Here is a 21,103-nt window from a genome sequence, read left to right on the forward strand (position 1 = left end):
AAAAAAAATTACATGTTTTGGAACTGCTTTTGACAAATGCAATATAGATTAGTAGCATCCTGTACAATTTACAGGAAAGGTGGTGGAAGATGTCAAGTAATAACTAATCTACAGTCACAAACCTCCCAAGAAGATTTAAAAAAAAAAAAAAAAAAAAAGGAAAGGAAAAGCAAAAAAAAAGGACCTAAGAATTCATCTTTCAAGTAAAAAGTTACACGTTTTGGAACTCCTTTTAACAAATGCAATATAGATTAGTCACATCCTGTGCAATTTCTAGGAAAGGTAGTGGAAGATGTCTAGTAATGACTAATCTATAGTACATTTGTAGACTGACATTATAAAAATCTAAATCTAGCCTCTTACCATGCACAACATCAATTCTCTTCGAGTTCTTGCCAATTTTCAAAAGCACTAATATAATAGCGAAAGGACTCGAAATAAAAAAAAAATGGAATATTGTGAAGAATTTCTTGAGCGGTGCCGGTACTTGGGCTATAATCCCAAAAAGTTCAGCTCACCAATGCCATGGATTGGCATCTATGTTGCATTCGCATCTGCAATCTGCTCCCTTGCAATGGCTCTTGATGCAATCAATGGTTTCTTTAAAAAGAAATTTTGGTTTCCATGCAGAGTTTTTACTCTTAATGCTGCTTCATTGACATTATTAGCTATTGCAGTGAAGTTGCCAATGGATTTGAACAATCCAATGCCACGATACCCTGATCAGCTTGCAAAATTCAGCAGCACTGTTCTGATGTCAACAGCGATGGCTAATTTTATGCCATCTCTAGGATCCATGGATGACAAGGAAATCTTTATGAACATGATAGCCTTGGGAATATTTGTCATCACCCTACTTGTGAATGTATGCATCCAGATATACACTGGTGTAATCTACGCCGACTGGTTCCTGCAAGCTCTGGTCATGTTTTTCATAATTGTCATGTTTGTGATTATGAGTTTCCCGTCCTTGGTGGTTCCAACCACCAAAAAATACTTGGAATTTGAGTTTCGGAAAATAGATAGCATGATAGCCAGTGAAGATCCGCGAGAAAATGGAATGACTGCAATTGAGAAACTCAAGGAAGACTTAAAGAAGTATTGGATAATGGCAGAAACCGGTAACCCCCAATTTGTGATGGCACGATCTGTTACTTGCACGGCATGTTGTGCTATCTGCATTCTTAATGTTCTAATGCTATCACTAGTATGGATTCAGAATATTATCATTTACTTTTACATTGGCCACCATCGCTATTTTCATCCCGCATCGGACTATGGGAAATCTACGTATGTCATTGCGTGGATTCAGTCCATAGGCGTGATAATAGGCACAATTGGCCCTTTATTTCGATTGGTACGTGCCGTGAAATTTAAGCGCTCTATACTAAAAATTGATAACATTGGGTTCAAATTGGAGAAGTATTGGATTGAACGGCTGTTGGACTGGAAAGAGAGACCTTTGGCATTGCGAATACGAAATAGGAGATGCCAAAAAGTAGTCCACAAAACAAAAGATCTGATGCTGTCCTTCTGTATAAAGATTAAAATTGCAGTGGTGGCAGTAAGCAAATCTTTGTTGCTCATGTCGACTTTTTTGAGTTGGCCGTTCTTCTCGTGCTATTTCTGTTTCTTGAGGTGTAGAGATTATCTAAAATCCAATGGGTCAAAAAATAAGCAAGGATCAGGACTGGAATCAAAAGATCCAGATATAAGTCATTATGTTTTACATCTTGAAGGTGAGGAGCAACTTCCTAGAGCCATGGGAGACTACTTATCAGTTGTTTCTAAAGGTCGAAGGCAGCCATCACAACAACTACGAGATCTTCTTCATGAACTGACTAATTTCAACAGCTTGGCAGAATTTGATAGCAGTCAAATTCCATCTGTGCTTTCTTTAGAGCCACCTAATTGTTGGAAATTGCCTGTTGTGACATTATCAAGCATTCTCATAGCGATTCCTAACATTGATGATGACAAGGTGGAGTCTGTGCTGAACTGTGTGCGTAAAGGAATGGCATACGTCAGCCTCGTAGATAAAGTTCTTGCCAAAAAATTGGATTTGAAGAAGGTTAGAGAAGCAGCAGATGCTACATGGTTAGACGTGGATCTCCTCTGTAGGTGGCAAGGTGAAGACCTTCGGAACATGGCTACTGAAGGAAAAACATCCAAGGAGATTCTTGAAAAGCTTTGTGTCATTGCTAATAAATATGTCATCGAATTCAAGATGAAAGGAAATATAGTTCCTGAAAATCTCGAGTTGTCCATTAAGGTAATTGCTGCAAACTCAATGTATAGAATCAGCCGAACTCTTCTGCTGCTGTACAATGGTATCAGTGAACCCAGTGAAGAGGAAATCTTCAAGCACATATCCATTCTCATTGCAAATATATTAGGTGCTTGCCTTACCAATATACCTCAGGTTATAACTATGAATTTTCGGTCCATTGCCCCCGAGAAAAGGGAGAAGAGCGTCTGCCATGCTGCTCGAATTCTTGGTGAAACAGAAGAAATTTTAGAAGCCCTCCAAAAACATGACCTTCCTGTCCTGACACCAGAGCAGCTGCTCAATATTGATGAATGGCGCGTTTCAATGGAGGAGAAAATTCTTTCATCTCCTATTACTGCATCCAGTGGCACTAGGCCTTCTAGTTTTAATGAACTGCAGACAGTTGTTGATCAGTAGGAAGCTTGTGAGTTTTAAAGACAATATATAATTGAATCTGTGTATTTCATTGATCAAGTATATGTTATGTACAAGCATATTGCAAAAGTTCTGTTAACATTCTTAGACATGTATCTTACTAATTCTGCTCCACGATAATCAGAATTTTTGGGTTCCTTTGAGAGGATGCATGCCACCAATAAAGCAGTGCATATTCTAGTATTGGAAAACATATTGAATTAGCTTAGATTGAGCCTTTTCAACCAGAATTGCCTAATCAAGAAAGGCCTTGATATTTATAGTAGGTGTACAAAGACAGACATGAATCCTGGTGCAAAATCTGCTCAGTCACCTCCTCAAAGTTACAGTTGCTAAGTTAAGGTTAGCCGAGCCTATAAATTCATAATGGATTTGAAATCCTCTAAAAATATGTGTAACTCCTCCATTCTTGACTGTATTTTATGCGTAAACTAAAAATTTCAAACCATTATCAAATCCAAATCCGTCAATAAGAAGTGCAACGGTACTGAATAAGCTTAACCATTCTAATGCATGATTACCGTAAGAACTACTCGACGGCTGGGATTTTCAGAGTTCTCACGATTGCAGATTGTATATCTCTGTGATGATCAGGGATATGCTAAAAGTGTAATTCTTCTAGGTAGGCCAGTACATTCATGCTGTTTATTTCAGTTGTCTCAATTAACTGTCACTGAATTAGATTATTGAACAAATTACGATGATGTTTTTGTACAAATTGCAATTAGAATACACGTCTAAGAAACTTATGCAACATTATCAGTGTAGCTTTTTATTCAACAATTATATGCACCTCATCTGAGCTAGAAGGACTAATGTCAGTACTGGATATAGGACTAGGAGTAGGAATGGGTGGAGTTTTCTCATTCATTCAAGTGCGCATTCATGAGTATATAGCATCTGTTTGGGTATCAGATGGAGAAGATCATATTTTTGAAGAACTTCTAAAATGTCCTTGGTATCACCAAGACTTAGAGCTGCCTCGTGGACACTCTTCTCCCTCTTCTCAAGCGAAAAGGACTCAAAATTTATAGTGACAACTTGAGGTATGTTGGTAAATGAAGCACCTAATAGACTTGCAATGAGAATGGATATATGCTCTAACAGTTCCTCACCAGTAGGTTCCCTGGTAACACTGTATTGCAGCTGAAGATTTTCTCTGATTTGATACGAGATCAGTAGCGATGCAGAGAAATACATAACTTGGAAGTTGTTTTGTAGAGGAAAAAATCTTACCTGTGCTGCTAAATGGGGTTATTGCAAAGCAGGTTTCGTTGCATTTCAGCACCAAAATGCAGTTGAAAATTCCTTTCCAAGCATGGAGGTACGCACACCATGCCCTAAAAGGCTGGAGAATATACAAAATTCTTATTCCTCTATTCATCTTCTGGTTTCCATCGAGTTAAAGAAACAGAAGCAAACACGATGGAATCAAAATGAGTGCTGAAAGGGTCATATGGAGAATAGAACATCTTGTACAATTATTAGTTAGCACAAGCTCAGTTACTGCTCTCTAGAAATCTACATAACATCAGAGGCAAGATAGAGGGGCGCATAAAGTTGGTGAATTGACTTAAACCATCAAGAGGAATAATCAAACTTAACTCAGATGGCTGCTTTAAATGATCCACTAGCACAGATCGAGGAAGGGGATTTGCAAGAGACCATGAAGGAATGGTTAAATTTTCCTGTCCTGAATATTATGTTGAGCTTAACAGTCTCGAGGCAGAATTCAGAGCATGAAAAACTCGTTCCTGTACGTAAACGGATTTCACCCAAGAAAAAAAGGAGGAAGAAGAAGAAGAAAGAAAAAAGATTGGTGGTAGTATATATAGCCCTTGTTTGGTTCAGTTGAAAATTTTGATTAAAATTTATAAATCGATAATTAACCACACATTTCATATAACTACAACTTTTAAACCACATATTCTATTTACTTTGATCAAAATCTACTAAAAATCTTATTTTTATTTAAACCAAACAGATCTACAATGTTCCTAATATAAACATAAAATTTAGGATTGTCTTTAATATTTTCTTGAAAATGGCAGAAGATGAAACCCGAACTCCTGCTCTTTATTTTATGAATAATGCTATTTGTATATCATAATTTACAGATTGATATAGAAAATGATAATGTGGATTATATTAACTAACTTTTGACTGACTATTTTTATTTTATTTTATTGTTTTCATGCTCTCCTATTGTCCTCTTTTTCTCTCTTCCATATCATCATTATGTAAATCAATTTTTAAATCATGATGTACAAATAGAATTAATCTTATTTTTTGATACCATGTTGAGTTATCTCTGTTAAAAAATCAAAGCTTTCTATTCGTAGACGTCACTTTTTCCTTAAATCGGTTAGGATTCATCAACAGAAGCGATGGATGGGGAACAAATATTTCTTTGAAGGATTAATTTAGAATACTTTTGAGTTCGAGGATGGATTTGTAATACTTGCAAATGTTCAAGGCCGGATTTGGTTTTTGTCCTAAATTTCCCCTCTAGTTTACTGTTATAAATGTGTTTTCCATTCCAATCAAATTAGGGTTTCTTTCTGAATTAACCCAAATCTTTGCATTTACAGTAAATTAGGGTTTCAAGTTCTGCTTGTGCAGTGTCTCTAGTCATTGACGTGGATGAAAAAGTTCCTTAAGACGGTTGGAATAGTTAGGCAATAAATGAGAAGAAGAGTACACCTTTTGATTCTGGGATTGGAGTTGCTGGATCAATTAGCCAGCTTTAGCCACGCTTTAGCAATTCTTTTTCTTTCCTTCTCTGCTTGCATTCTGTTTCGTATGTCTAAACCAAGCCTGCAATACAATGGAGATCTTTGCGCACAACGTCCTATGACGGTGCAAATTGTGCTTGTAGACTCGTGAAGGTCCCCTTTCATCCCCGTCTCCTGTTTCCTTATGGTCTGGTGAGTGAGCTTCTCTTGTGCATAGAGATGTACTGGAAACCAGAATGATAGACATAACTTCATCTAAATTTTGAAGGCAGAATATGAGGCTTTGTGGTCCTCCTAATTTAGTTAACTTATTATACATTAGACTAAAAATTTCTACTATCACAGGATCATATATTTCAGTTTCAACTTATGAATTCTACATTTATTTGGGCTATTTTGGACATTTTGTATACTTCCTTTCATCCTGGTAAAGTTTTGAGCTTTTTTTTTTTTTTTTTAATAAGTTTCTGAAGCTGCAATTATAGGCAATAACATCTGAAGTATGTGAGTTCAGTATTTTAGAGTACATGTCACTGTACCTCAGCAATTATACATGTTTGTTTTACTATCTGTTATAACATATATATTGTTGTATTTGCAAACTAGACATCTTTTGAGGAAGCGAAACTGAGTGAAAGTGTGAAATTGGCCACATATCCACTTGGATATACCTTCTATATTTGATGAGTATTCGTCTCCTCCTTTGTCTTTCTACATCTCTCTCTCTCTCTCTCTCTCTGTCTCTCTGCTCTACGGACATGTTCGCTACTTATTTTAAAGTGATACAGAAGTTTCTCTTCTCTGGACCATGTCAGTATATTGATAGCACTGGTGCAAGCAGTTGGTATTTCATGGCAAATACAGTAATTGACTCGAATGAAATCATTCTTTTCCTTTGCTAACCTAGTTTCATTACCATTCCACCTTTGGGGTACTAGTTTGATAAGTTCATTCTTTAAAGGGCGAAAGCAGTGGTGTAAAATGGATTTGTCTGTCTTGAGAGTCAAGCAGGTTTTTAAGGGACTCGCATTTCCAATAATTGCGCTAGACATGGTTCAGCATACCAAAGAATGCGTCTTCTTACTGGCCTAAGACGTAAAAATGAAATACTTCACAAGTCATTTATACAAGTTGTTAGGCGCGGAAGTTGTTACCATAAACATGCTGAGGAAGCGATGAAACTGTATTAGTCATAGCTTCATTTTCATCCCAAATGTAATGTTTTGTGTTTTTGTATTTTTCTATGTTAGTACCAAAGCTATATTTCTATATTTTCTTTTTTCCCCGTCCCAACTTTCCCTCTTGACATATAGATTATATATAATGGAAAAAGTAAAAATTAATTTTATATCAGAATGAAATGGGGTTAAAAATTAATTTTATATCAGATACCTTTGATCTCTTCTTCCCTACAAATAGTTTGAGCAAATCTTGATCATGATGGACAACCCCTTAGCGTCGGCTAGCTGGGAAGGGGAGTTGGGGCCGGCGTAAGGAGGGGATGGGATTTGCCGAGTAGACATGCCTGGACTTGATAAGGATCAAGATAAAGTCTCGATGGAGCAGAACACCCTGGTTATCAAGGGGAAAGTGAAAAAGAGTCCGAGAATGAAGAATATGGAAGAAGATACTCGAGCATCTGTATAAAACTCGATGGGATAAAGGCTGAGATGAAGAATGGGATGTTGAAAGTTGTGGAAGAAGAGAGGAAAGATGTGTTTTAGGTTAATCAATCGATGATGTGTTGTGCAAATAAAGGGTTTTGAGAAGAAATGATCTAATAAGCATCAGTATTTATCTTATGTTGAAAACCGGTGATGTGTCATATTAATTCATTAGTATATGATAAATTTAGTTCAAATGTTCAGACCCGATAAAATCTTTCTCAACGAATGAATTGATACGACACGTCATCGGTGCTTATCATAAGATGAATACTGATGCTCATTAGTTCATTTCTCGGGTTGTGAGTATTCTTAGTTTATTCTTGTTTCTCGGTAATAATGTCGGGATAAAGGTTCGTAAATCTTCTGTTTCTTGACTATTTCTTTGAAGCTTAGCCATGCCATGTCTTATCAAGATGGTTTAATTTATTTAAGTTGACAAAATGACAGTTAGCAGCTTAAACAACAATTCTAAAAGGATCAAACGGCATCATTTAACCAAAGGGGGGGGGGGGGGGGGGGAAGAGAAAGGAAGAAAAAAAAAAAAAAAGGGGGGGGGGGGGGAGAAAGAAAAGAAAGAAAGAAAGAAGCATTAAAAAAAAAGACAAACAGATGATCTTATGCTTTGTCTCTATCTCCGTCTCTGTCTCTATCCCTTATTAGTTTGAACCCATGCACAATATCTTGTAATCCTCTATAAAGAGGATCGAAAAAAATGTCACGTAGAGTGCTTAAAATCCAATCTTTAATTGCATCTAAAGCAGACTGGCTTATTATCTTTATCATCAGCATAGTGAATAGAAATATTGAACTCCTGTAAAAGTAGAAATTATATAAATGAAAAGTGATTCTAATTAAGATTAAACATGTGAAATTTCCATGTTTGCAGCGTATGAGCTCGAAGGTTAAAAACCAAAAAAAAAAAAAAAAAAGGAGTCATTAGCAAACCAAAATACTCTCAACAGCCTCCTTTTAGTTAAAAATATTCCAAAGCTAAGGATTTTCCACTGTCATTGCCTCCAACTTTCCAAGAACCCAATGAATGAACTATAACACAATCACTTGATAACTCGTCCATTCAAAGATGAGCTAAGTGACACGGAAGACTTTTTAATGCAATGAAGGGAGAGTGTTATTTTTGGCAGGACAAAATGAAAGTTCAAAAATATATTATTAACTCACGAGTCGCGTGAACTTTGTTTAATCGAAAATGCTCTGTTGCATTCACCCGATGTAAATAAATAAATGTACTTGATCTGGTTCAACATAGTATTGTATGTACTAATCTCATCGCTGCCTATTTATAAAAAATTTATATACGACTCTAGCCATCTGGCATGTACTTGAAGGGAATTCATTGAAGACTAAATTTAAGTTCATAGAAAAGGTGGTTCTACACAAGTTTTTAGTCGGATTGGTTTAAAGCTCAATTTAAAAATGCAACACCCACCCTGTCACCTCATCAACTCAAATAATTAGTATCAATGAGATCGACAGAGATCTTGAAGATTGACGAAGATAACAAAGATTGACAAAGATTATTACTTAACATAATTATGTATATAATTGTATTTACCATACATAGGTTGATTACATCTATTATATTTAGATTGATACTATAGTTGTATAAGGTAATACATTTGTTATATAATGCAAAGAATTCCTCAAGAGAAGATCATTTAGTCAAAAGTTTGTCATATAATAGAACAGAATCAATAGTACAACCAGGAAAAAGTAGCGTGTAATTCAATTGGACATGATTTGTTGTTATAAAGTGTTGCAAATAAAAGTTTTAAAACTAAATATGAATACCAGATGAGCAGCAACGTCTTTTTCATGAGATACCAGAAAATTATGGCAAGCACGGCAATGGTTATCCATGCTACCTACACATGAGAAAGGTTACCAAAGTAAATAATCACCATCAAGAAAATAATTTAAGTTCAGTCTATTTCAGCTACCAGGAACATATTTGTGACACAAGGGAAAGAGACTTTCAACTAGATCAGCAATTGATGGGAAACTTATCCTTGAATATTGATTTTCATTCTCACCTCTTGACAGAAATCAATTGTTAATGCACAGACCATTACACGAAATAATGACTATCAGCAAACAGAAACTTCAGCTGCCCAAGAAAAACTTACTATTCCATCAGGAACTACTGATTTAACTTGGAGAGGAAAAATGTAATCTGCATTCAGTAGGCCATTTTGACTACGATGTCCTTCCTCATCGAACTATAAAACAAACATGCCATTCATTTTTCACTTCATTTAACTCGTATTTGAAATAAAGAGTTCTATAAACTAGAAGGACACATTTTATAATGCTTCCGGGAACGGTGGTTAACGAAATGATCTTGTGCAGAACAGTTCTGGAGAAGTCTTAGTTAGTTTGAGGCCAAAACATTGTACAATTTTCTCAAGATATTAGAGCACAAGTAACTCTTTTGCATCACACCTTTCAAGCAACCAAAAAGAGGTTAATCCGAATCAACCCCAGCTAATTGGGAAATAGTATTGTGAAAGTGAAATTTACTCGTGCCAATGCTTTCCATTGTTCTTGGTTTATTTTATTTTATTTTTTCGAAACTGGAAAACTGGCCCCTAAAACATTCTCAAACCGGCTTTAAAATATATCCGAGAGGCTAGAAATAGAAAACAGTGTCGGCTTTAAACAAACTTGTACTGATTAATGTGGGTATGATTACCAGTATTTCAACATCTTCTTTGGTTGCACCAGAACTCACGATTAAACTCCGAATTAGAAAGTTGTTCTCACATTGCATGTTGCGAGGAGCCTCCTCCAAGGCTTGCATTGTTACTGCAGAACATGTAAAAGTAAAAATGTTAAAGATTGTACCCTAATGTAATGTCTACTTTCGAGAACAATAAATAATCATAAAACGACCAAAACATTTATAGTAGTTCACTCTCATTGTTTGCATTGTAATGAAGAAAAACATTACTATTTTTTCCTCGCTTCTGTCTTGTACACATAAAAGATCCATGGTATACTAGGAATTTAGGTCAATCCAGAGTGCTTCTTTTATTACCAAAATATAAGATGAAATAAAGAAAAGGGAAGAAATGGATCAAATCCTCGGATGTCAAAATTCTAGAGGGCTATGAGGATAGCCTTGGGGACCAGCTAGGATACACACTGACAACCTCCAAGTGTCGGCTTTGATGTCTGACATGTACTAACACGTGTCGAAAATGTGTTAACACTTCTTAATTATTATTTTTATTTTGTACAGTTAGACATTTTATCAACACACTAAGAGATAAGTATGTTGGATAACAACATGTTTCGGAAATTCCAGCAGCGTGTCCAAGTTATTTTTTTTATTTTGTACACATGGACACATTGTTGACACTATGTGAGGTACATTGTCGACTTTCTAGAATTAATAAAAAATGATATTTACTTTACAATATAAAAAACAGGAAACAATGTATATACTTTTTTCTTTTTGAAAAAATTGTGTTTGACTTGCCATGTCATGTCATTTCGTAACAGAAGCTCATTTCTGTATCCGTACTTCATAGGGGACAGCAACAAAAGGAAAAAGAAGGTTTTATTTTTCTTCTATCATCTTAGCAACAAACTAAAAAGAAGACCCTTGAAATGAAACCACCTGTGAGATCACATGTTGATCTGGGCGAAAGAATTCCAAGATTGGGTTCACATCCATAATTCATGGGATTTGGGTTTACAACCTGAAAACAAAATCATATTCAATCAAAATACACTTTCACATACAATTGAAGAACTCATCCTTAAAATCGACTTGTAAGGAGAGGGTGCTCAAAGTGCTTACAAACTCACAACGCCTTCCATGAGCAACGTGGAATCCAATGCAATTAGTATACTTACAATATATTACTCAAATCAATAATCAAAATGTATTTACCATAAAAGCAATGCGATCTCGGGTTTTATTTGACAGCCGAATTGTACAAGACACTTGTCTCCTGACTCGCTCAACTTCAAACCCAAAATAAATAAGTGAAAAAGCAAAACTGGAAAACACAGTAATGGATCAAACTCCAATAAATATAAATAGAACTGAAAAATGGAAAATAAACAAATGAGATCAAATTGAAACTTACATGGGAAACTAAGCCCTGGAGGCTCGATATCAAGAAGTTGTTCTGTGCTCATTCCTTTACGAAAATCAAACATAGTATTATGATTTTATTTTGTCTAATTTTTGGAGGGTATTTTCCAAATAATAATCGAGAAAAGGAAGGATTTGAGGATGAAGAAGCATTAGCATGGAATGAATTCAGGTTGCTTGCAAGTAATAATCCCCAATATCCTATAAATAATCATAAAAAAAGACTCAACGAAACTGTCAGGAAAAGATCAATCTAAAATAAAATGCCATAAAAAAAAATTTCAAACTTTTACAATGGTATATTTCCAAGTTCTAACCTAACAATAATAATTTGACTAAATTATTTTATGAGGAAACAACTCTTGTAGTCAAATTTGCAATTTATTAAACTGGGTACATTGGCGATGAAAAAGCAACTCTCTGACTGGTTCAAAATTTTATCGAACAAATTTCTTCTATATCTATTTCCACCAAATCTGCACCTGGTAATCAACATGAGGAATATACGTGCCAGGTTAACAGATGTTCGAGTTGATATTGAATAATTGCTAAACAATGTGTCCGTACTAGGGTGTGGTAGTTGCGGGTGGATTTAGTAATTCGAGTGAGTTAGGGCGAATCTAGGCGAGCGCAGGACCACTCAATCAGCCGTTGAGTGGCTGCCCAATATATGAAAGACCATGGCTCATTGGTGCTGGCTCCGTCCCTTGTACGTGCCACTTTACTGGCATAGAAGAAACTTAAAACCACCACAAGTATTAACATATTGCAAAGAGGAATTATATAGCATCTTCTTTCCAGAGGAAGAAAAAGGAGGGTGTCAAGCCAGATCACATGTAGGTTCAAGGGAGTATAAACTAATCTTGATACTGGCCGAACATGCTTCGCACACGTCCAAAGCATTGAGGTGGGTGGAGACGGCAAATGGTTTTTAAGCTGTGACGGCCTAACTTCAAATGCGCATAAATTTTTTCTCACTACTTCGAATGGTGATTTGTGTTTTGCATTCAACTCCAAATTCAATTATATTCTACTATGGTATATCATTTGAACAGTGTAGATCTTTGTACCAAATTTTATGCACTAATTTTCTCAAATGTAGCATTTAGGTTTCACCCTGGTTTTGAATCTTTTGCTCTATTTACGTCAAAACTTCATTCATTTAGCATTAATCATCTTAAAATTTATGGTATAACCTATAAACATGATATATACAAATATTAATTAGATTTCATCGCCCAGGCAAGAGTATAATACACGCTTAAAGAAAACAAACACAATTTAACCTCAGGACTGGTTATCCGCATTTTTGCTTTAATTAAAACTAGATCTAATTAAAGAAAACAAACACAATTAATTCTTTAAGTTGATAGTTTCAATGCTCACTGCCTCTATTTAAGAGTTAACTCTACCGAGATCAGATAATATAGGGATGGATTTGATAAACTTTGTGGTGGTACGCCTCTTCAAGATCGTCTAGGACTTCATTAGTTTCTTATTCCAATAACAAACTAGAAGAGAGGAAAAGTCTTTAGTATTGAGAATCTAAAACAGAAGAAGATATTCCCATTTCTTCTGAAGTGATATTTATCCTATCAATCGCCAATTAACCATTGAATCAATGGTTCTTTGCAACGAAAAAAATTGTAGCTGTTTTCCAACAATTCTGATGTGTTTTCCTGTGGTGTTTGCTGAAATAAATAAAATTAAATAAAATTGCATATCAACATAAATTTTAGATACTAATGAAACTAACAAATAAATATCACTCAATCAAGAATTGAAATTGTATTTTTGTGATTACTATTTATCATATACTTCTTATTGTTGTAGGGACACCTATCCAAGTTGGCAGTTGAGTGCCTCTGGAGAGAGCAAAATTAATTTCATCCTCTAATTCATAAGCATAAATACAGAACTCTACTTTCATCTTCGTTTTAACTATATCAGAAAATGAGAAAAAAGAAACACATACACACAAAATGAATTTATGGTTCATCACCATCAGTATCTCTGTTTGCAGTCTCATCCCCGTCTTCTCCTTCCTCTGGGTCTCTATAATCCATGCACATTATTGCATCGTCCAAAGAGAAAATGAACAAAAATGTAAAATAGAGCCTTTACAACCCAATCTTCAACAGAATCCGATACCATCTGGTTTACCATCTTTATCACCACCTTTGTCATAAGAAATATTAAACTCCTATGTAAACAAAGAAATTGTTGAAGTGAAAAACAGGTTCATAGTAAGATTAAACATGTCGAATTTCCATACAAAACCCAAATAATAAAGAACTTAATTCAAGATAAAAAAAATATTGTCATTTGCAGTCTAATAGCCAATATTGTACGAATAACAAATCTATGATAATAGATAAATATTGTCAAAAACCAAATTTCTACGTCCCAAGATTGATACAAGTATTAGTCCTCATCATGTATAGTAATTTTATTTACAAGAACTCAATGTTGATGAAATTGAACTATCTGCATGTGCATTTCTTTGAAGTTCATAAATTATGAATGACAATATAAGTATATATAGAAGTATAGCCATCTGGTAGTAGGTACCACTTCTTTTTCAAAAGGAATGCAAAGCTAAACATTCCTGGTAAGGACAGAAAAAAGTAGTATTATTTCCCAGATAAGTTGTCGCCAAGTCAAAACTATGATATTGATTTTATGTAATAACTGATGGAAATTTGATTCCGAGATAGACACTAAGACCGTGTTTAATCCACATTATTTGAAAAAAATACATTCTTAAATAGTGATTTGACATCATTTTAACGACACATTCTTCAATAAAATATTACACGCAAATCCAAAACTTTTCATTATTTTTTAACCACACATTTCTCATCAATACACTATTAAAAAATGCATTTTTTCCAAAATAATGTGGCTCAAACAAGGGCTAAGATAATTCATTTTTAATTTTCTGGCCACGGCTTTGGTAGAGATAGATGTATTTTCTAGAGTTGTTGCTCATACAGAGCCTTTAAATCCTCAAAATTTCATTGGTTTTCAATGGCAAAACCACAAGTTTAGACTCCAATGTTCATGTTTGTGGAAAATCATTCATCATTCAGGGTACGAATAAACAGTAAATCTATTTTGTCGATAATGTGGCACCAGTCAATCCAATATTGATTAATATGTATTGATGGAACACTACTTGCAAGCCAAAAAAGGTGGGGCCTCAACCTTTGAGAAATAGAGCAAGTGGGTTCTCAACCTTTAATTTATAGCAGTTGAGTTGTCAACCTTTACACTAAATAAAATATGTCGCTAGCATTTGGTTTCTGTCCTTGGAACATGACAAAGTCAACTTTTTGTTAAAAAGACCTCCGTCTTCTTAATTCTTTTATATTTTCTTTTTCTTTCATTTTACTTTGGCAGATTTTTCATTTTTCTTTTTTAACTGCATATAAAACTAAGGGTATAATTGTTTTGCAAAGAAAAATTGAATTTTAAAATGCTGAAATGGACAGAACCGTCTACTGGAGACCTATTTGCTACAGAACTACAAACTGAAGGTTGAGGACCTACTTGTTATATTTTGTTCAGGTTTGGGACTGCAGCTGTAATTTTCCCAATATGTAATAAGTTTGTGTGTTGCAATTATCAGTTATAGTCTTATAGAGACTTGAATGAAATCAAAAACTCAGGAACTTCAACTGTCACTGCCTCACACTTCTTAAAACTCAACACAAATGTCACAAGTAATTATTAGTTTCCGTAAGGGCAAATGAAACACTGAACATAAAATGGACATTAATAACTCAATGACGAATTTTTTTCACAAAAAGTTCTTTTGGATTCTAGAGCACAAGAGTTGAAAATCAAGCTTTTAGTCAATTGAATCTGTCTAAACTCAATTTAGATATGCAGCCTCAATCACTGGTTTTTAAGTCGATAAGACATAATTCTTGTCATGAAATGTTGTAGTGAGTATAAGTATAAAACAAAAGATGAATACCCGATGAGCAGCATGGCGATTTTCATGATGCACCAGATAACTATGCCAAACAAGCCAATGATGATTAAGCCCAAGATTACATCACGTCCATTATTTACATTTCTGTCATGCCCAGGTACAACCTACACAAGTCAAAAAGGTTGCAGATGTAATTTATCAGCATACAACGCAGACAAGATTACCTAGAACTGGATCTGACCTGAACCAGCCAGTTCAGTCCGGCTCTATTTGATTCCCCCTTTTTTAACTGAGAACCAGACAGTGTAATCTGGTTCTCGAGATTTATTTTTAAACCAAACCCAAACCACCCTACGCAAAAATTTTATTTTTTATTTGTTGAATTCTGACTGGTTACTGCATTGAACCAACCCACAACTAATCAAAATGAAAGAGAAATGAGAAGAAAGTCAAGAATCTCCAACCAAAATTTCTTTCTCCATTCCAAATTCTCATTTTCTCTGCAGCTCAATTTATTAAGGTAAAATTTATAGTTCTTATAGTACAATTCAGACGTATCTAATAGTGTATTCTGTTGAACAATTTTTTTATTCTTTTCCGAATAAAAGAATTTATTGTTGGAAGATTTTCCATTTTGTTTCTAGAGAGACAACGGCCAGAACCTTTATCATTTCTGTGATAGCTACTAATTTTCTTGTCCATGTGAGTGAGTGCATGTGCGCGCATGCTTGAAAAGAACCTTGTCCCAGAAAATATCATTGAGAGAATTACTTCATTCATCAAATATGTGTCCTCTATCTTTGTATTCTCTCTTTCCATACTTAAAATTATTCTGTTTTCAATCAAATTAAGGAAAAAGACTCATAAGCTGATGTTTCTTCTGTGAGTGTTGAGTCTGTGGATGTGTAACAGAGTAGCATAGATTACAGGTTTTATATGAATAATCATGTAGGGGCTGTTTGATAAAATTGCATATACATGCTTGCAGGATAAAAGTACGGGAGTGTTTGGGCAAGGTGTATATTGTATGGTAGATATATTGGTTAAACGAGATCTTAAATGTTGGATGAATCAAGGAAGAGTGTCAAATATGTTTCTAGAATAAAAGAGATATTTAAGAATATAGATTTATAGAAATACTAAGCTCGTGGGATATACTATGAAATTATGGAAGAGGGTTTTGTGCACGAATTAGGGTGTAACTCAAAGGTATCAAACTATTAGTTTGCTATATGTGAGAGAGATCTACTTTGGAAGCCTTTTATCCACTTAGGAGATTTTTGCTTAAGTACAAATAAAGCCTATGGTAGGGCGCCTAGGAAAGTGTTAATGATGTGTGCTATAGAGAGAGAGCTTCTATAGGATATATCAATAATACTAAAGATAACATGATGGACCAGTCATGAGAATGAGACGTAGTGGCGGTTTGTAATACAGTGTGTCGATCACTATAGGCTTTGCACCAAGGTTTTGCCTTAAGTTCTAATATGGACGAGTTTACAAGACATTTCCATGGTGAAGTTTCTTGGTGCATATTGTTCACTGAAAATTTAGTTTTTGCTGATGAAACTAGAAAGGAGTTGAATAGCAAGAAAGGTTTTAGGTCAAGTAAAACCAAAATGATCTGCAATGTCATTTAAGTAAACAGCTCATTTTTGAGAAATTTTAGTTCAGTTATTGTCATAGAAATTATAGATTGATGATGAAATGCATATGATTCAAGAAGGGTATAGATGAAATGCTAAATTACTAAATGAATTCTGAATAATAAGAAGATCTCTAAAAGGTTAAAATGTCATTTTCATGAAATAATTAACTGACTCATATTACGGCACTGAGTGTTTAGCTATCAAAAGACAACTTCACAAGATGTAGTAGTAGAAATAAGGATAATCAGGATGAATATGAGCAAGCGCACTAGAATAGATCAGATAAGAAATTTGAATGTTTAAAAGGTGAAGATGATCAAATTAAGAACAAATCGAAGGAAGGACTATTTAGGTCATTAAAGAATGTCATGCATGTATTTTAAAGAGACTCTTGATCATAATAGTAATATAATCTCAAAAGGACAAGTTCCAAGAATGAGGGTATAACAACAAAATCTCTACCTCCATAGATTTTGCATGGTATCAACAAAATGTTGTACTAACCCGCCAAATCCAACAAAGATGCAAAATGAAAAGTCTACTTTTTAAGGGGATGCTAATTAAAACAATAAGAAAAAAGTTCCAATAATGAAACAACCTCGGGATTATTTGAATTTCTTGCTTCCACGTCTGATACATTCCGTGAAAAACCTTTTTCTGATGTCATTGTTGATGGTGGATGTGGCCAGAATACATACTCCACTCTAAGTTTGCACTCTTCACACTTGTTGAACAATATAATAACAAAAACAAAAACAAAAACTAATATATAGATTCTACCAATCAACTACCATGTCAGCAGGGATGTCGTTTGTAGTTGCAGAAGCATTTGCAACTACACTCTGAATTAGAAATTTATCACTGCATTTCACATCTGGAGGAAACTCGTTCTGTGCTTGCATTTTCACTACGTATAGAAGAAAATAATTAACAAAGATCCTGCAATTAATCATGGTTAAACAATGATGATGTTATTTGTAGAAATCCCGAAATCAATTATGGGATTATTGTAAGGTATAAATAGAACTAAGTTAGAAAATATTTTTTCCTTTCTTAAGTTAGAATATTATTTTCCTTTTCTTCACAATTGTATTGTATTATATATTGAGGCACAATACTGTAAGAATAATTAATTAAAAAAAGAGAAACGATTATTTCTCATTATGTCTTTATTGACTTTATGGTATCAGAGCTCGGTTAAATCCAAAACTGACTCTCAATGGCGGAAAATGCCACCAACGATAAAAACTCGGCCAATCTGAGACAGAAAATGGTGAAACCGAAGTCATCCATACCATGAATTCAATTGGAGTTGATAATTCCTTTTTCCAACTCATGGTGGAGAAACTAGACGGTAAATTATAGAGAATGTGCTCAATCAATTAAGTTGGTGATTGACGGGAAAGGAAAATTAGGTATCTTACAGCGATACAAAGAAGCGTATGGATGCAAAACTTCAATAAAAATAGAAATTGGAGAACTTCATGGTAATGTCTTGGCTAGTCAATTCGATGAAGCCTACGATTGGCAAGATCTATCTCTCCATGGCAACTGCGAAGGACATATGGGACATCGTTCGAGAGATGTACATCGACGCGGAAGATTCGTCCCAAATTTTTGAAATTAAAACTAAACTGTGGCAAGCCAAGCAAGGAAAAAGGGAAGTCACTAAATATTACATGGAGATGACTACCATCTGGCAAGAATTGGACCTCAGCATCTGTAATGATTGAACTCAGCTTCGACCAAACCAGGTAAAATATAATTCCAATTAACACAAAAAAAAAAGATCAAATCAGATGATATCAAGGACCCAAGCTGGAAATATATTAGTTGAATTGAACTTCACAGAAAAAACAAGAACTACAAAATAGAGAAAGGGGGCAGAATGGAAGGGAAAGAGAGAAGGAGAGAATTTTGAGAGGAAAAGCTCACAATGATCCTGATCTTTTTCGCGCCCTTATTTCTTCTCTCACCCCCAATTCTAAGCAAAATAGAAGGAAGGAACACATTTATGAAAATACAATATATATAAAACGCATTCTTATTACATTCGGCACTATTGACTCAAAAAGACACTATTTCATTTATTCAAAATGACACCATCACTTGATTTCAAAATCGGTGGTTGCTTGTCTTTTTCCTGGTGCCTCTTACTTTGTCTCCCCATTTCAGCTAGCTCCTTCATAACATCCCTCCCCCTCAGCTACACCTTGTCTCTAAAGTTGAAAGGATGGAAAAGATGCCTGTATATTCTCAGCATTCTCCCAGATCACCTCATCTGGTTTACAGCTAGCCCATTCTGATTGACTTGCCATATAGACAACACCCTTAGAGGCTGAGTATACTTTCGATGTCCTTGATTTTGATTTGGAAGAGTACGAATATGAACTTCTTTCTCCCCAATCTTCTTCTTAAGTAATGAAACGTGGAAGATTGGATGAATTACGGCCGTAGTAAGTAGTTCTAGCTTGTAAGCCACTGATCCTATTCTCCGAATTATATGAAATGGACCATAATACCTTCCAGAGAGTTTGTTGTTGGTTCTTCTAGCCACTGTTTGTTAAGCATAGGGATGTAACTTAATATAAACCCAATCTCCCACCTAAAATTCTCTCTCACTCCTGTGTTTATCTGCATAATGTTTCATCTTAGCTCTAGCTTGTGCCAGATCCTCTTTCAGTAGCTAATCCATTCTGTGTCTTTCATGAAGTATTTCCTCTACCACTGCGATGTTACTCTGTTGGTATGGACCCAAAGCCAATTGGGGTGGTTTAAGACCATATAATGCCTCAAATGGGGTCATTTTAATAGCTGTGTGTAGAGTGGTATTATACCACCATTCGGCCAAACTAACCCATTTGCTCCATTGCTTAGGTTGCCTATAAACAATGCATCGAAGACACATTTCTAAACATTGATTCAGCCTCTCCGTTATAGCGTCCTTTTTATATAAACCCATTTATTCCTCTTTCAAAAATTTTGACTTAATCAATATTTGTTAAAACAGGTCCTAAGAGAGGTCTTTAGGACAAAATTCTAAATGGTTTACATAATTTGAAATAGATTAACAAAGGTAAAAGACCTTCCGCTCAGGTTTCCAAAATTTTGGAAAGAATTCTGGCGACTTCAGTTTGGGGGTGATAAGCTGTACTTAACTGTAGTTTGACCCCCCAAATGCTTGAACAGTTCTTGCCAAAACCCACTAGTAAATATTCTCTCTGTTCATTACAATGCTTTGTGGCATGCCATGTAACTTGTAGATGTGATCTAAAAACAACCTCGCTATAGAAGCTGAGAATGGATGAGCCAGGGTGATAAAATGTGCATACTTAGTAAACCTGTCTACCACCACTAATATCATATTTTTAGCACCAGATGTAGGTAGACCTTCAACGAAATCTATGGAGATATGACTCCACGCATACTGTGGTTCAAGTAAGGGTTGTAAGAGCCCAGGATATGCTACATGTTCATTCTTATACCTCTGACATGTATCACATTCTAAAACTTCTTGCTTAATCTCTTTGCTCATCCCCGGCTAGTAGAAGTACTGTTTCACTCTGTGAATGCTAGCTTGAACTCCAGAATGCCCTCCTTGCAAAGCATGAATGGCTGTAATCAGCTGCTTTCTCACCCTTCCATCAGTTCCAATATAGATTTTGGATTTGTATTTAAGTAGCCCATTTAAGTACTGATAATCTGGATCAGCCTAGCCATCGTAACAGGGCATTAATTTTATCTTTTACAACTCCATCCCCTTCATAACTGGCTATCACTTCTTCTATCCATTGGGGTGTCACCGCAGTGACAACTAGGCATTTCATCTCTCTTCTGGATAAAGCATTTGCTACCTTATTATCTAAACCCTTCTTGTACTGAATCTTATAGCCGAGTCCCAACAGCTTAGATAGCCACTTTTGTTGCAATGGGATAGTGATTTTTTGCTCCAACAAATATATAAGTAACTAATGGTCAATTTTAATGATAAAATGATGACCCTCTAGATAGTGCCTCCACTTCCCAACGACAGTTACTAGTGCTAGGAGCTCCTTCTCATAGATTGATAATCCCAAATTCCTGCTACAAATGCCCTTACTCAGGTAGGCTATAGGTCTTCAGTTTTGCATCAAGATAGACCCTAATCCACCATAACAAGCATCAGCTTCTATGACGAAGGGTATAGAGAAATCCGACAACACCAGAACTGGTGTAGTACTCATGGCCTTCTTCAATTTAATTTTTGGAATGCTAATTCAGCACTTTCATTCCAATGGAAGCTATC

At 35.2% G+C, this 21,103-nt stretch overlaps 3 protein-coding genes across 3 annotated transcripts; 1 reads left to right on the forward strand and 2 right to left on the reverse strand.

Moving 5' to 3' along the window:
• The first annotated feature begins 448 nt into the window (after positions 1–448).
• LOC111368985 lies at positions 449–2,686 on the forward strand. Its single transcript, XM_022990477.1, has one exon. It carries the CDS (start codon positions 449–451, stop codon positions 2,684–2,686), a length of 2,238 nt encoding a protein of 745 aa, XP_022846245.1.
• A 6,342-nt stretch (positions 2,687–9,028) lies between these two features.
• On the reverse strand, positions 9,029–11,294 carry LOC111368986 (vesicle-associated protein 1-1-like). The gene is made up of 5 exons (XM_022990479.1): positions 11,222–11,294; positions 11,023–11,096; positions 10,747–10,828; positions 9,817–9,929; positions 9,029–9,343 (listed from the first exon to the last, which is right to left on the reverse strand). Exons 1-5 carry the CDS (start codon positions 11,292–11,294, stop codon positions 9,212–9,214), a joined length of 474 nt encoding a protein of 157 aa, XP_022846247.1. The 3' UTR covers positions 9,029–9,211.
• Positions 11,295–13,261: 1,967 nt separating this feature from the next.
• Positions 13,262–17,547, reverse strand: LOC111369476. The gene is made up of 3 exons (XM_022990993.1): positions 17,417–17,547; positions 15,212–15,333; positions 13,262–13,432 (listed from the first exon to the last, which is right to left on the reverse strand). Exons 1-3 carry the CDS (start codon positions 17,483–17,485, stop codon positions 13,285–13,287), a joined length of 339 nt encoding a protein of 112 aa, XP_022846761.1. The 5' UTR covers positions 17,486–17,547; the 3' UTR covers positions 13,262–13,284.
• Positions 17,548–21,103: the final 3,556 nt, after the last annotated feature.

The sequence above is a fragment of the Olea europaea genome, chromosome 20, assembly GCF_002742605.1.
Source record: "Olea europaea var. sylvestris chromosome 20, O_europaea_v1, whole genome shotgun sequence".
NCBI lineage: Eukaryota > Viridiplantae > Streptophyta > Magnoliopsida > Lamiales > Oleaceae > Olea > Olea europaea.

Coding starts and splice junctions, on each gene's coding strand:
- LOC111368985 (XM_022990477.1), top strand. CDS start 449: ATGGAATATTGTGAAGAATTTCTTGAGCGGTGCCGGTACTTGGGCTAT.
- LOC111368986 (XM_022990479.1), bottom strand. CDS start 11,294: ATGTTTGATTTTCGTAAAGGAATGAGCACAGAACAACTTCTTGATATC. Junction 10,829..11,022: donor GAGATCGCATTGCTTTTATG/GTAAATACATTT, acceptor TTTTGTTTTCAG/GTTGTAAACCCAAATCCCAT. Junction 9,344..9,816: donor AAGAAGATGTTGAAATACTG/GTAATCATACCC, acceptor TTTGTTTTATAG/TTCGATGAGGAAGGACATCG.
- LOC111369476 (XM_022990993.1), bottom strand. CDS start 17,485: ATGACATCAGAAAAAGGTTTTTCACGGAATGTATCAGACGTGGAAGCA. Junction 15,334..17,416: donor GAAATTCAAATAATCCCGAG/GTTGTTTCATTA, acceptor TGACTTGTGTAG/GTTGTACCTGGGCATGACAG. Junction 13,433..15,211: donor ATCGCCATGCTGCTCATCGG/GTATTCATCTTT, acceptor TTGTTTACATAG/GAGTTTAATATTTCTTATGA.